At 37.1% G+C, this 13,465-nt stretch overlaps 1 protein-coding gene across 2 annotated transcripts in view; it reads right to left on the bottom strand.

Annotated features, from left to right (window-relative positions):
* PDE10A (phosphodiesterase 10A) overlaps positions 1-13,465 on the bottom strand; it is a 164,566-nt gene that overhangs the window by 23,220 nt on the left and 127,881 nt on the right. For both annotated transcript variants that reach the window (XM_062489171.1, XM_062489172.1), the window contains 5 exons: positions 13,050-13,205; positions 10,285-10,335; positions 8,416-8,474; positions 5,765-5,816; positions 2,095-2,237 (listed from right to left, as the gene is read on the bottom strand). In XM_062489171.1, coding sequence (XP_062345155.1) covers positions 2,095-2,237; positions 5,765-5,816; positions 8,416-8,474; positions 10,285-10,335; positions 13,050-13,205 — 461 coding nt within the window. The remainder of the gene's footprint in view (positions 1-2,094; positions 2,238-5,764; positions 5,817-8,415; positions 8,475-10,284; positions 10,336-13,049; positions 13,206-13,465) is intronic.

The raw sequence follows: 13,465 nt of genomic DNA, 5'->3' as shown, positions 1-13,465 counted from the left end.
GGGCACAATAATGGGTGTTCCCAACCAGCGCCATTTTCTTCCTTTGAGGAGAAAAATCTTACAACAACTAGTAGCACATCATAAAGAAGAAAGCACATCCTAACAGATACTTTCTAAAAACATTTTATATAGCTGCATAGTTTAATACAAAACATGCCATAACATGACCATTTCTGTAGCAAATTTCAAAATCTTCAAGGACCCAGAGGGTTAACCCTAAGAAACATAACATTTGTACAGAACCTGAGACTTGTGTTTAAACTTAAAAGGTATTGATTTTATTATGGCTTTTACATATTCACTGCTACTTTAGACACAACAAAGGCAACATGGAACCTGTTTCTTTGGGTGGCGCATGTGTGTGGATTTGGTAACAAAATTTTGGAAAAGAAAGACCAGTTTCCACTGGTTTCATAGGTAAACACTGTATGTATTTGCCATGTAGACTTGGGAATGACTAGCTTGTTTCATAACAATCAAACAATGCCACTAACTGAATCCCTTAATCACCACAAAGTTAAACACAACAAATATATTCCTAAATTGTACCAGAAAAATCTGCACGTCTGTCTTGTGAGTAAATAGTCTTCAATATTTCAACATAAAGCAGTTATGACATAAAAGCAGAGGATAATTTATGGAGAAAAACACATAAAAAGAATCATACGTGGAACACTTTGAAGTCTAAATGTACCCTGATAGTACCCTGGTGCCTGGTATTGAAGTTAGTGATAAAGCTGTCAGGATTTCACCCCGCACACCTGATTTTAAGTTAGGTTTTTCTTTTGCTTGTTATGAGAGGTACATCACACCAACTTAAGACTCCTTCCTGATGACTCACTCAGTGTCACTTTCTTACAGATATTTAAGTTGCACTTCACTTTCAGTATACAGTACCTGTGAAATGGCCCACACCTTTGCACTTACAATCAACGTTTTAATAACATACAGAAAAGACAGAAAGATATAAGTAAGAAAAACAATTATCAAGAAGGAGTATGAAAGTGCATGTTAAAGCAGACCAGCTTTTTTAATTTACACCACCTCCTTGCTTGTCAGTACGCAAATTGCACCAATTTTGACTCCTTCCATTCTCACTCACACAATGGTAAGTGGGAGTAAGTTTGTCTAAAGGAGTCTTAGTGAAGACATGAATCACATCTCATATTGGCCCAGCACTTTAAAAGTATAAGGAAGAAATGAAAAAAGTTCTGATAAAAATCAACACTGAATATTTTAGGAAAATTTTAGTACAGGATACTTAGTCATACAATTCTTTACTTTTAAGAAGCTGGAAACCTGAAACCTGTGTGCCTTTGAAAATCTTAGTCTGGATCAGGGATTCATAATTTTTGAAAAGTGAAAAACACAATATTTACTTTGTTGTTTAACCTTTTTTTTCACTAAAAACGTGCATAAGCATAACAATTAGGTACCTGTGACATGAAGCAGAATACAGACAACTTTTAGTCAGAGAATCCTTTCTAGTCATTACCAGACAACATACATTTTCAAATTCACCACTTCAAGCATTGTTCAGCACCACAATTAATTCAAGTTTGAAAATCTAAATTCACATGAGAAAAGTAAAATTAAATTACTGAGCTTGAAATCCTCAAAACCAATGACCAATCCATACTCTATTCTACATTTGCCTAATCCATCCGTAAGAAGTACAAATTGTGATTTCCTTGCTTTGGATGCGCTTGAATCACACAAATTTTAATTCCTCTTGGGAACCCTCTTGGGAAAAAAAGTCCCAAACTGGCAGACTACGGATTAGGTGCACTATTACCTGCACCTTTACCTACCTCAGAACACCTCTGTTTTTTTCCCAACATGATTTCCAAAAGGACCGCCTCCGGAAGACGGCATTTCCAGGAGTGACGTTATAGCTTCAGAGACGCTGTTTCGATGGCACTGCAATGTCATTCCCAGAAGTACTACCTTCTGGAGGCGGGTCCTGGTGGGAATGATATCACAGTATGACAAGTATTGTCAGGGTACCTGCAGATAGGCACAGAAACTGGGTAATAAAATGCCTGCACATCCATAGTTATAACGAAACTGCACTCTTCTGCTAGCTATTCTTACCTTATTTCTTTGGTCTTCTTGAAGACAGGTTTTCCATCATTTTCTTCTCCAATATCAAAAAGATCTGAATACAGCTCCTTATTTTTGTGGTCAACCTGGAAGAGTGCACACCTATCTGCATTCACCAGGTTTTTTGCATATATCTACAGACAAAAAACAAAACTAGAGTTAATGGTCATGAGTTGGATTATCTCCAGTCATTTACATGATAAAAACATACATCCCTCTATGATAAAAGTTTAGACAAACTACCCAGTATGGAAATCTGTTTGAAGGAGCAATCTTTTAGCATTCAATTCAAAAGTAAAATTTTGAATTCAATATTTTCTCTGTAAATTTGAGTGTTCTCTTCAAGAAATACAGTAATATCTTCAAAGACTTGAAAGTTTCCAAAGAGAAAATAGGCTTTCCTACTTAATTGTTTTTCAAGGCTTTCCAAAAATAGTACCTTTCCTCCCTTTATGTTTAGATGCTATTCATCTTTACTTGATTTTAAATAGATAAGTTAGAGCAAGATCTAAGAAAAATTTTGGCTTGTTACCTTCATCTTTAGTGAGAATATATTGATATTTAATAGCTAGAAAAGACAGACATAACAGAGAGGGTAGTGTTTGCTTCTAAAAAAAGCTAAGCATGCCTTTAATACACCACAGTGACCAAATGATCCTTGTGGGTCCCTTCCAAGTCAGAAATATTCTGTGACACTCTGACTCTGTCATTAGAGGTATTATTATGGATTGCCCCGTGCAGAGGGAAAGGAAATGGCTGTAGCCTCCCCATGTCAGGGACAGCACTTGCACAAGAGCTGAGAGTTAGAAATTGTGCATGAACTAACCAAAGCTCAAAGGTACCAGCCACAGCCAAGGAAGCACCACAGTACAGCAACAGACTTGCATGGTCTCTATCTTACTTTGAACCAACAAAGATAGTTTTATCTTAGCAAAAATAGCTCCCAGAAGCACTGACTGTCAGAACAGAATCTTGTCTTGGGAACACAGCAGCCCCTCACTGAAGTATTTGTCAGACATACAATAGTCTTTCTGAGAAAAAGATGAAAAAGTGAGACAGAAATCAAACAAGTATCACTGTGTTAAGATGCCAAAATAGAGGCACAATAACCTGCTCTATCCAATTCAGATATGTCTCCTGTGTTTCTTATTTGCTCAGAAGGTACAGTAACTGCATGGTAGAGTATGATCTGAGGTAGATCTCTTTTCACTTTATATATAGTGCCTACCTAGTATTTCAGCTACAGAAAGAGGCTAATAAAATCTTGGTGTGCAATGCATGCAGTTGGCATGTTTTAAGCATTCACGAGATTTCCATATGAATGATCCCTCCCCACGCCTTTTCTCCTGTCTTACAAAAATAAAAATAAAATAATAAAGTACTTCATTTCATACTAATGCAGATGGACAAATGTTACACCTTGGCAGAATAAAACCCTCATATGAGATGAAAAATCATTAGCTGAGAGACTCTAGTTCTATGCCATATGGGAGGAACTGCACAGATACCATCTAGCCCAAGTCCAAAGCCTGCAGGGCACTCCCATACAGACTGAATCTGTCAGTCAGTTCAGGAAGATTCTGTTGTCTTCTACTCCATTTACTCCATCAGAACACAAAGGTCAGGGAGATTGTGATCTAAGAGGTAAGATTTGTGCAATTTTTTCCCTTAGAGCATTAAGAAATTTAAAGACTTTAACCACTTGGACTGCTTACTCATTTGCTCAATACAGAGTGAATAGAAACTGCCCAAAGGACAAGGGGTCCAGTAAATACTTCTATTCAGATACTGTATCAGATTTCTTTGTAAAATCTACAGCACAGTGTTAATTTTTATACAACTAATCTTTTGTGGTTTAATGCATATGACTCAAGAACTTTGGTCACGACTCATGCTTTTACAAAAATAATTATTTAAACAGTACTGATTTAGAAAATGTTAATGGGCTGAGAGAGTTTTACTTTTCTAAATCCCTTGCTCAAATCCTGACTATTGGTTGAAAGAGAACATCAGTACAAAAATTATGTCAATGGGGAAGCCGGGCATCACTTTTCACTCAAGCTGCTTGTAACTAGTCAATCATATGGGCAAGAAAACTTGTAAGGCAACTTGAACTTTTACTTCCCTTTCTTGCATTTACATTCCAAAACACCCTTATGTCATTAGCTTTGCTGAGAGATTTTGATGAAAATAAAAATTAAAATAATGGAAAGAAACACACATTATTTTTTTCTTTAGCACTGCAGGAACAAATCAAGCCATAAGTGCAATAACCAAAGGGTGAAGTAGTGAGGTGAAACTGAGTTCCGAGTTCTTTTCTCACAGTGAGACCGAATGAGCCACATAATGATAAAATCACAGTCCCATAAAATGGCAATATATGTACGAACATAATTCAGCTAATTGGCTCAAGAAAGAGACAACAGCTACAGCTTAAAAGGAAGCTGATTATGAAACATCACACAGGTTAAAATACAGAATCATGATGCAGCCAAGTGTTGGAAGAGATGATGAAAGAGTAAGCATATTTTACTGCCAATTGTGTTTTTCACCAGATCTCTATTCACAGGGAAGAACAGGGAATACTATCAATATTTGTTCTCAATGCCATATGTTATGTTATACCAGTTCTTTTAAATGCTAAGCTATTTTAAGAGGTTCATTTAAACTGGAAAAGTCAATGTTCAGAAATGTGTCTCACGTGCAGAATTCTTGACTGAATCGACTAACACAAACACTGCAGAATATTTTCCATTACTAATTCACATTTCTAAATAAAACCACAATGTTATTTGCATTCTAACATCACTGTCTTTGAATAGTCTAGCTAAGAATCTCAGTCTGAAGATGGGCATGTATCAGTGAACTGTTGTAATTTTTTGAATATGAAAATTTTAAACAAAGGTATCACAGACTTGATTCAGGTTTACATTAGGAAAAAGAACTTCAGAATGCAAGGAATGTGCATAAAGCTAAAAACATATCCAACACTCAAACCATGTTATAAATAACCAGTTCATGCACATTTGTTAACACTATTCAGGAAATAATTCTGAAATCAAAATTTATTTAAACTTCTTCTGAACAGTACTTTAATTCATTAATTAGCTATTTCAAAAGGGAAGAACTAACCACTTGACTTCAGTGGTTTCTATAAGATGTTGACTGACTGTCACTCCAGTTGTGGCTGTAGTTTTTCCAAGGTCTTAAGCATCTCATTCAGCAACTGGAAAAAATACCCTATGAGTAATTTTTAAACTCTATCCCTTGCTACATACTGTAACTTCTTCAGCAGTGTTTTGCAGCACGTAGCAAATTGAATTTAGGAAGAGGGAATCAATGTAACACAGTGAAATAAAAAGAAAACCAGAAACCTTTCTATTAAAATTTTTAAACTTTCTCAGAACACAACAGTAACTATTTAGTTGAGAGACAGTCATGTTTCATTTATTATAGAAGCTGTGAATGTAAGTTGCTGCAAAAATGACAAACCAAGCCATCCTTTACCACCTTTTCTGTGTAGGCACGTTTATACTATTTGTATTATGTGTCCACTACAAACAGCTTGTATATGTCAATGACATAATGTCTTCAAGGGAAGGAGAATGAAGGGCTTTAATAACTGCAACTAATCAACTTAGAAATGAAAAAGACAACTTACCATTATATGTTCAAGTAGAGAATCTATTGCAACTATATTATCAAAATATGTTCTGCAGAGAAAGAGAAGTCAGTAAGCATTGGCACTTAGTCAAACACTTCTCAAATGGGTGTCAGGGGGTCTTGTTTCACTATGGCTTAACATAGAGCCAGAAAAGGTGAGGACAAACCACTGCATCTTGAAACCCACTGACTGGCTTGCTACAGCACAAGGGAATCAAGAAACTGTCCTAGCTCTGTTCCCTTAAGCCATTACTCTACAGAATTGAGAATATTCTTTATAATACATGGAATTTTCTCTGTAGGAAAAGGAAAAGACTACCAAATATTGCTTGCCGTGAAATGAATAGGCTCCTGCTGAGCAACACCAAGAATGCATCAAAATGCTTTGGCACCTCTAATACACTGAAAATTTTAAAAGCAGAAGAAAAAGGAAAAGAAATGTAGTGTAAAACAATAACAAAAAATCAATTTCTTTCAAATTATCAAAATATCTTGATAGGTTTACGTATGTTATGCTCTGAGAACTGAATGAATGTATGTATGTATGTATGTACTGTAGCTAAATCCACATATTATCTAATCCTTAACACTAGTTAAAAGGCTCTTACAAAACTCTTAAATGGGTGCTCTCTATCAACACAGGTTGAAGTTGGGGAAAGGGAATGATCTTGTAACTTAAAAAATAAAAAAATCTCAGTTTCACAGCAAAGTGGTTACTGTTCAAGGACAGTCAAGAACATTGAAAGATAAAGGTCAAACTTAATAGTAAAAGGAGGCTAAATCTTCCACATGCCGAGTATTAATAATCCTTGGATTACAATATTCCCAGCAGACAAAAGGCATTGTCCCGTGGCCTTGAACACATACACATCTTAGCTCTGTTTGGGTCTAGTGGAAAGGAGGTACATCATACACTGGTCTTACATTGTCAGGGGCATGAAGAGGTAGAGCACGGCATACTCCGCTCTTCTAAAATGTTACAGAACATGTCCCGGTGACATTGTACACTAACAATTTCCTCACTGAAAAAGAAATTCTCCTTCCATGTTAAAAGATACAGACCACTTCCAAGAGGAAACTAATTATTTTCTTGCTAATACAAGACTTTGCCTACATAAAGTTCAGAAAGTTATTATTAAATGATATCCCAGTTTTGTGCCTTAAAACGCAGACTTTTTTTTTGCTGAAACTAAAAAACTCTAGCAACTGATAATGCTGCATGAGAATTATTTTCTTACAGAAAGGCATAGCAAATATTTGCAGTATTTATTGTCATTTTAATCTAAAAAATGTAAAACAATTACAAAGTTCTTTGAAACAATCTCATACTATACCAGTCTGAGAATAAATTGCCAGTCCACAAATCTGGGTAGATTATAGTTTTTCGGTAAACTAGTTCAGTATGGATGTTAGTAACATAAAAGTACTCTGGAAAGGAATATGATGGTGCAAGACTTGGTAAGAGTGCCTTTTGGGAGGCATGCTCTGAATTATGCTGAAATTAAAAAAAGGTCATCCTGGAAAAACATCTGGCTATAACCAGCTTGCCCTCCTTGCATGGGGAAGACTCCTCCCTGTGGTTTATTACTGTCCCTTCCAGCTGGGTCAGCTTGGCTGCCTACATTCCTGAGCAATGGCATAGGAATCTTGGACATCCTCTAATCTCATCAGTTTGAGAATCGTTCATCAAGACACACAGAAGTGTTTGCAGCAAAAATCCAAGGCATTTCATTTTTCCACAGTATCATCACTACTTTGTGATGCACTTGGAAATTTTTCTACCAACTAGTTTCATAAAGCACTGTTAAGCACTCCAGACTGATTTACCAAAAGTACAGTTCTGGTTTATCTTTTAATTTATTGGTTATCTTTTCTATTTAAAAATCCCAATAGCAATGACAAACAAAAAAATGAAGGAAGAGCAGATCACCTAAGACACTAAAATGATTTTGCAAGTGTAAGCTCAAGCTTTCACACTCTTTCTGTGCTTTCAAATTAACCTTGCCTTATAGCGACAAGAAATTGAAAGAAAACATATTGTATGCAGTAAAATTCTTTGAAAATTAAAACAGCGCTTTCAGAAAATGCACAGGAAGAACAACCACATGGCAGCCCTGATTCTTCAAGGATTTAACTCTGAAGTCTATATATAATTGTTGGGAGAACAGGAGAAACTGAAGCATGCTAAATAATTTTCTGTGAAGTCCTTTCAAGCCTTCCAAAATTGTCATGAGACACCAAGCCTACCTATCCCTTCTCAAAAGATGGCCATGTTTAACACTGACAGAAGAGATGGGAAAAGAGCAGAAAAACCCCTGCAAAAGACTGCAAGAATACAAAAATTCTATAAGGTATAAATGAATGTCATATTTTTCATCTGCACCACCACCTCCACAAAAAAAAAAAAAAAAAAAAAGAAAAAAAAAGAAAAAAGAGTATAACTACATGCATGCTACACATGCCACTTGTTCTTGTCCCTGAACTGAAGTTTTCTTTTCCCACCCTCTCTAGTGGTGCCTTTGCATCCGCTTGTGAGCTACAGTGAGTAGCTTCCACTACTGCTATTGAGTGAACACAGGCAGATTGGAAGAACCTTTCTAGAAAAGCTCATCAAAAACCTCATGAGATTTTCTTGCAAATCACACTTACTTTGATACATCAAGCAAGAAGTCATTCAGTTCAGTCTGCTTGGCAAGGCCCCGGCACACCTGGAAGCACAGATCATAGAATCATTTGCTCTGTAACACTGATGTCAGAAAGAAACTGAAGTCCCTTCCATTTAGTTTGTATGAAAATTAAATTTAATTTGTATGAAAAAGAAAAGCAATTACTTGCGTGTGTTTGTACATATATATCTACTTATATGCTATAGCACTGTATAAAATTAAAGCTGAATTTGTGTGCTGGTTTTCAGTCTTAGCTATCTAGCTGCTGAGTTAAAACTGTGAAAGACAAGTAAAATCCATCCTAAAACTCTCTGAAAACTGTTGGTTTTTACACTTGTTCATGCTGTCTTAAAGGCTGTCACTGACTGTGATTATGGAATGAACATTTCCTTATCCAGACCCTCAGATCTTCTGAGAATGTCAAATATTTTGTTTCCCTTCTCCCTTGCCACATTTTCACCAGATTTTTCCCAGGCTGCAAAGTAGCATATAGACACAACTGTAGACTGACATCAGGCAAGTTTAACTAAGCTAAGCGACAGATGATATATGCTCAATATAGAGAGAAATCAGCATGAATATGATTACAGAAAACAGTATGCATACTTCTTTTTAGAAGCAAAATATTAGATGAAGCAAAGCTTTCAGCTGCATCTTTACTTCACCTATTTGCATACTCTGTATCTGAAGCACAACTGTAGGTTTGTATATTACTAGAGCAAGCACTGAGGCCAAAAGTAAAACAGGCCTCTACTGCTTGTACATATTACACTCACAAAAATATCACTTTGAACTAGCAATATCTTTCATCTGTGCAATGCAGATACAAAATGCCAGATCAAAATTCTTGCATACTTCTCATGCAAAAAAAAACTTGGGAAGAGCAAGCCTTCTGCTTAGAAGGAAGAAGAGAAATAAAAATGATCAATGGACTATCTTGAACTTAACTTTCCCTGCTGTGTTTTGTTACATGTGAAAGACTTGTCAGTAAAGGAAGGTGAAGGTACAACTGCATGCAATTGCAACTCCACTAGTGTTCAATAGTCTGTGCCAGCTAATTCTGCCTACTTCTGGATGAGCACCCCAAAGCCAGTCATTTCCAGCACTGAGGCAGAAAAGATGAGAACCTAGAAGAGAAAAAGCAGGAAGCTTTCTGCACGTCTTCTGACAAGTGTATGAAAGGCACCTTGAAAAAGAGAATGTCATGAATTTCCTCCTGGGAGTTGGCTGAAGAATCTGTTTTAGCATCTTCTCCGAGTTGAGAGAATACGTTTTGTTTCAGTGTTACCATCTTCTGCTAGTTGTAGTAACAAAACCTATTAGCAAAGCTGCTGGGGTTTGCTAGAGCAGCTCGACACCGTGTGAAGCTCCATTAGGCACCCAGCTAGGGACAGCATGAGGCATCCTTAGTGGCAGTAGTTACAGGACCATGAAGCAGCTAGCGAGGACAGCTTAAAATAGGCTTTGCTAGCAACACTTCATAATTTCAAACTGAACACTAAAGCAGGAGGAAAGCAACCAGTTAGCCTAGCAGTTACCTTTCCACAAGAAAAAGAAAACAAAACTACGCTGCAAAGCTGTTGTGATAAATCTGCTTTAATCATTATTTAATGGCTTTGTTCTCTCCTTTAGTACAAATATTGTTTGTTGTTTGATCTGTGGTTGCAAGTGAGGGAAACTAGTTCAAGGAACACCAAAAATGTTAGCATATTTTCCCAGGTTCAAGGAAGGGGCTTTAATCAATGCTGTAGCAATGGCCTCCACTTAAATCTGATCACAATTCATGCTCCTACCTAACAACTTCTGGAAGACAAGTTACACAATGAAAAAATGAAAAACCACTCACACTTACTTGTACTTGATGTATTGCTACTGAAGCCCATGCAAGATTTGCTGTTGCAACCTGCAACAAAAGAGAAGAAACTCTCCCTGAAGAAACTTTGAAAACTGCACATCAGTGACATGCTCTTTTCCCTATCTACCTGCTACGTAAATTGACTGAGCTGTTTTAGACAGGCAGGCAGTAACAGTGTAAGGGAAGACAGTTATTTTGCAAAAATCTCAGCGTGCTTGTGAGTGTTTCAATTCTAGAGCTTACCAATGGTTTCCAGAAGCAGAATCAGGCACCTCTATCAGCTCAGAAATACATCAAAACAATCATCCCATAAGCTGAGGGCTTTAAAAATTACACTGTTGAAAGGCATCTGCCATACATATAAAATATGCCTTAACAGCTTTCTGGGGCTGTATCTCTTCAGCAATAGCTACTTCCAGCTGTAAACAGGCACTGTTTCTTCCATTACTCTTTTGGTGGCAGAAGAACTAGACCTGATCCCTCAGCTCAAGTGTTTGAAGTATGACAGTTTCCAGGCAACATTTCAAACAAATGTCATGTAAACTGCAGCTAACTATGATGTGCCACCATGCATAATCTCCTGTCCTTGAAACACAGGAGCTTTATAGGAACACAGGGAACTGAAGCACAAGAGGTCAGCTTTTGCATACCCTCCTAATGTATTTTTTTATTTTATATTTTTAAACAGAACACTTTGCACACATTTCATAAAAATTGCTAATGGCATCCAAAGGCTTTCTGAAACCTGAAAATGAAAAGAATGCTTTAGAACACTCAGAAAGTGACCTTAAAAATATTTTTAATTTACTAATAAAATACTTTCATTTAGCAGCCAGTCTTTTCCAAGTAGAACACTCATGAACTTTGGCTACAGAAGCTATTTTATGTAACATAAAACATTCATACTTTCACAAAACAATGCACGTCTGAGACCTAGTTGAAATATAAATTGATTGATGCAACAGGACAATTTTTAAAATTAAATTTATTTTGTGTAGGCTGCAGAATGAATGAAGCCTGGTTTTGTATGAATGCCTGTTTTTTGTTCTCTGAGAAAGGACAGTGGCACCACCACACTAATCTAGTCCCCTACCCTGACCTCTGTCTACCAGTGAAAAAATACAAGGTGTGACAACAAGCTGAAGTGGACTGACTACCCAACTAAGATACAGATGTAAACAACAGATGAATGCTAGGGTACTTAGCTTACTGATAAACAAAATATACACTTGACAAATACTGCTGTTGTTTTCCTTCTTTGGGAGGGGGGACTAGTTTTAGTATCTCTTGCCTAAATATCTTCGGTTCTTTTCACACAAATAATTCCTGTTCAATACAGCTAAATTGCACCATGGTGGATCTCATACCATTGTCAAGACAACACACCTGGCTAGAACTCATTCCCATTTTGTCCTAACCGTGTGTTCAGGTTCCCTTCTCTGAGGGGTTGCACAGAGAGAAATCCATCTTTTTAGAGACATCTTAATGGGACATAACAGGGATCCTCACCCTGACATGAGAGCAAAGATGCACTTTGAACACTTTTAGTATAGCAACAGCCTTTGCCACACCTGCTCCATTTTCTAATCGAGTTGTATTTGGCTAACAGCTCCTAACTTCAGATTGACAAATTACATGTATGGACAATGCACCTAACACAGGACTTACATGAACAGAAATCATGCCTGCAGAACAGTCATGGAAAGGGGAAGATGAGAATGAATGGGAATATCTGGATAGGGAAGCATCAGGAGGTAAAAAAAAAAAAAAAAAAAAAAAAAAAAGCAGAAGAGAGCTTTACGAGTGTCACCTAGACTGGCAGGTCATCCAGGCACCAGCACTTCTATACACAGTTTCTAAGGACATCTAAAGTCAGGCGACAAAGGACAGTGATCCTGATAACTCACAGAGATGGGACATGCTAGAGACAGACAAAAGCTATCAGCTCCTAAAAGCTAAAGAAAAGCCTGACCCAAAACCAGCACATGGTTGTCAACCTAGAAAGAAACCAGGAGACCATAAAGACTCAGCAGAGAGCATCCCTTGTCCTTCTGTTGCAAGGAATTCTGGAGGGACTACCTGGATACCTGGTACTGGAAATACCACCTAGACAGATACATCTTGGTGCTGGAGAGCATGGGCAGTAAAAATATGAATGCAAATATCAAAATCTCTTTGGCTTCATGTTTGATTTAAAGTAAAATCACTTCCTCTCCTGTGAGACCCAGCACTGAGACTTGATAAGCTGTTGCTATAACATCACAGCACTCTGTTCTGCAATAGGTCTCATTCCTTGAGAGGCCGCACCAAAAAGGAAACAAAAATGAATTTCAAAATCTTACCATAATGTAAAATAAAGCTGTACCAGAAATTTAAGATCAAGCATTTTATTTTTTTATATAAAGTGTTTTTGAGTTTTGATGTTTGATTAGCATTTACATTTCATTTACCTGCCCTGTGTTAATTTCTCTAACAACTCTGTATTGAGTTCATAATCAATAAAGAAACCTTGAATCTGCTTATCCACAAAAGCACACAAAAGGTACAATTCTTGATATGACCCTGTACTTGTATATTTTACCTCCTCTGACTGAAAATACAAATCACTACCTATTTTGTTCTTTAATAAGAACAAAAATCAAGTATGAAAAAGGTATAAACCCGTGAGAAGAGTGAGAGAAGGAAGTTTGGAGTGGGGGGAGGGAGTGTGGTAAAGTCCTGACCATTATGGGGACAGGGGCAAAGGCTGCACACGAGCTCACCTCTTGGTGACTGTGGTGGAAGGCCTCTTTGCCCCAGTGACGGTAAAGCTCCAGGATACCAATCAGGTCACCAATAGCTGTGACAATTGGCAAACACAGAACAGACTGGATACGGGTCCCCGACTCCAGCCCAGTACCTTTGGGAAATCGCTCATCCTAGAAAATGCAAACACAATCTGGTAAAATGTAAAATCTGATAAGACATTAACAGGAAAAACATACTGATGTTTTCTTCCCTCTACTACCTGAACAAATCTGCAGGAAAACTACAAAATTCACTAAAACTCATCTCTCAGCATAATTTATACACATTAGTAAGACATCTACTAAAAAATGCAATAATCAAGTCTCAACATTAATTTACATACACACATGACCTTATCGATGTAAGGTCAGAACTAGCTGTGATACTACAA

Source organism: Cinclus cinclus, chromosome 3 (assembly GCF_963662255.1).
Source record: "Cinclus cinclus chromosome 3, bCinCin1.1, whole genome shotgun sequence".
In the NCBI taxonomy this organism is placed as follows: Eukaryota; Metazoa; Chordata; class Aves; order Passeriformes; family Cinclidae; genus Cinclus; species Cinclus cinclus.
This window is presented reverse-complemented; position numbering and strand designations above follow the sequence as displayed.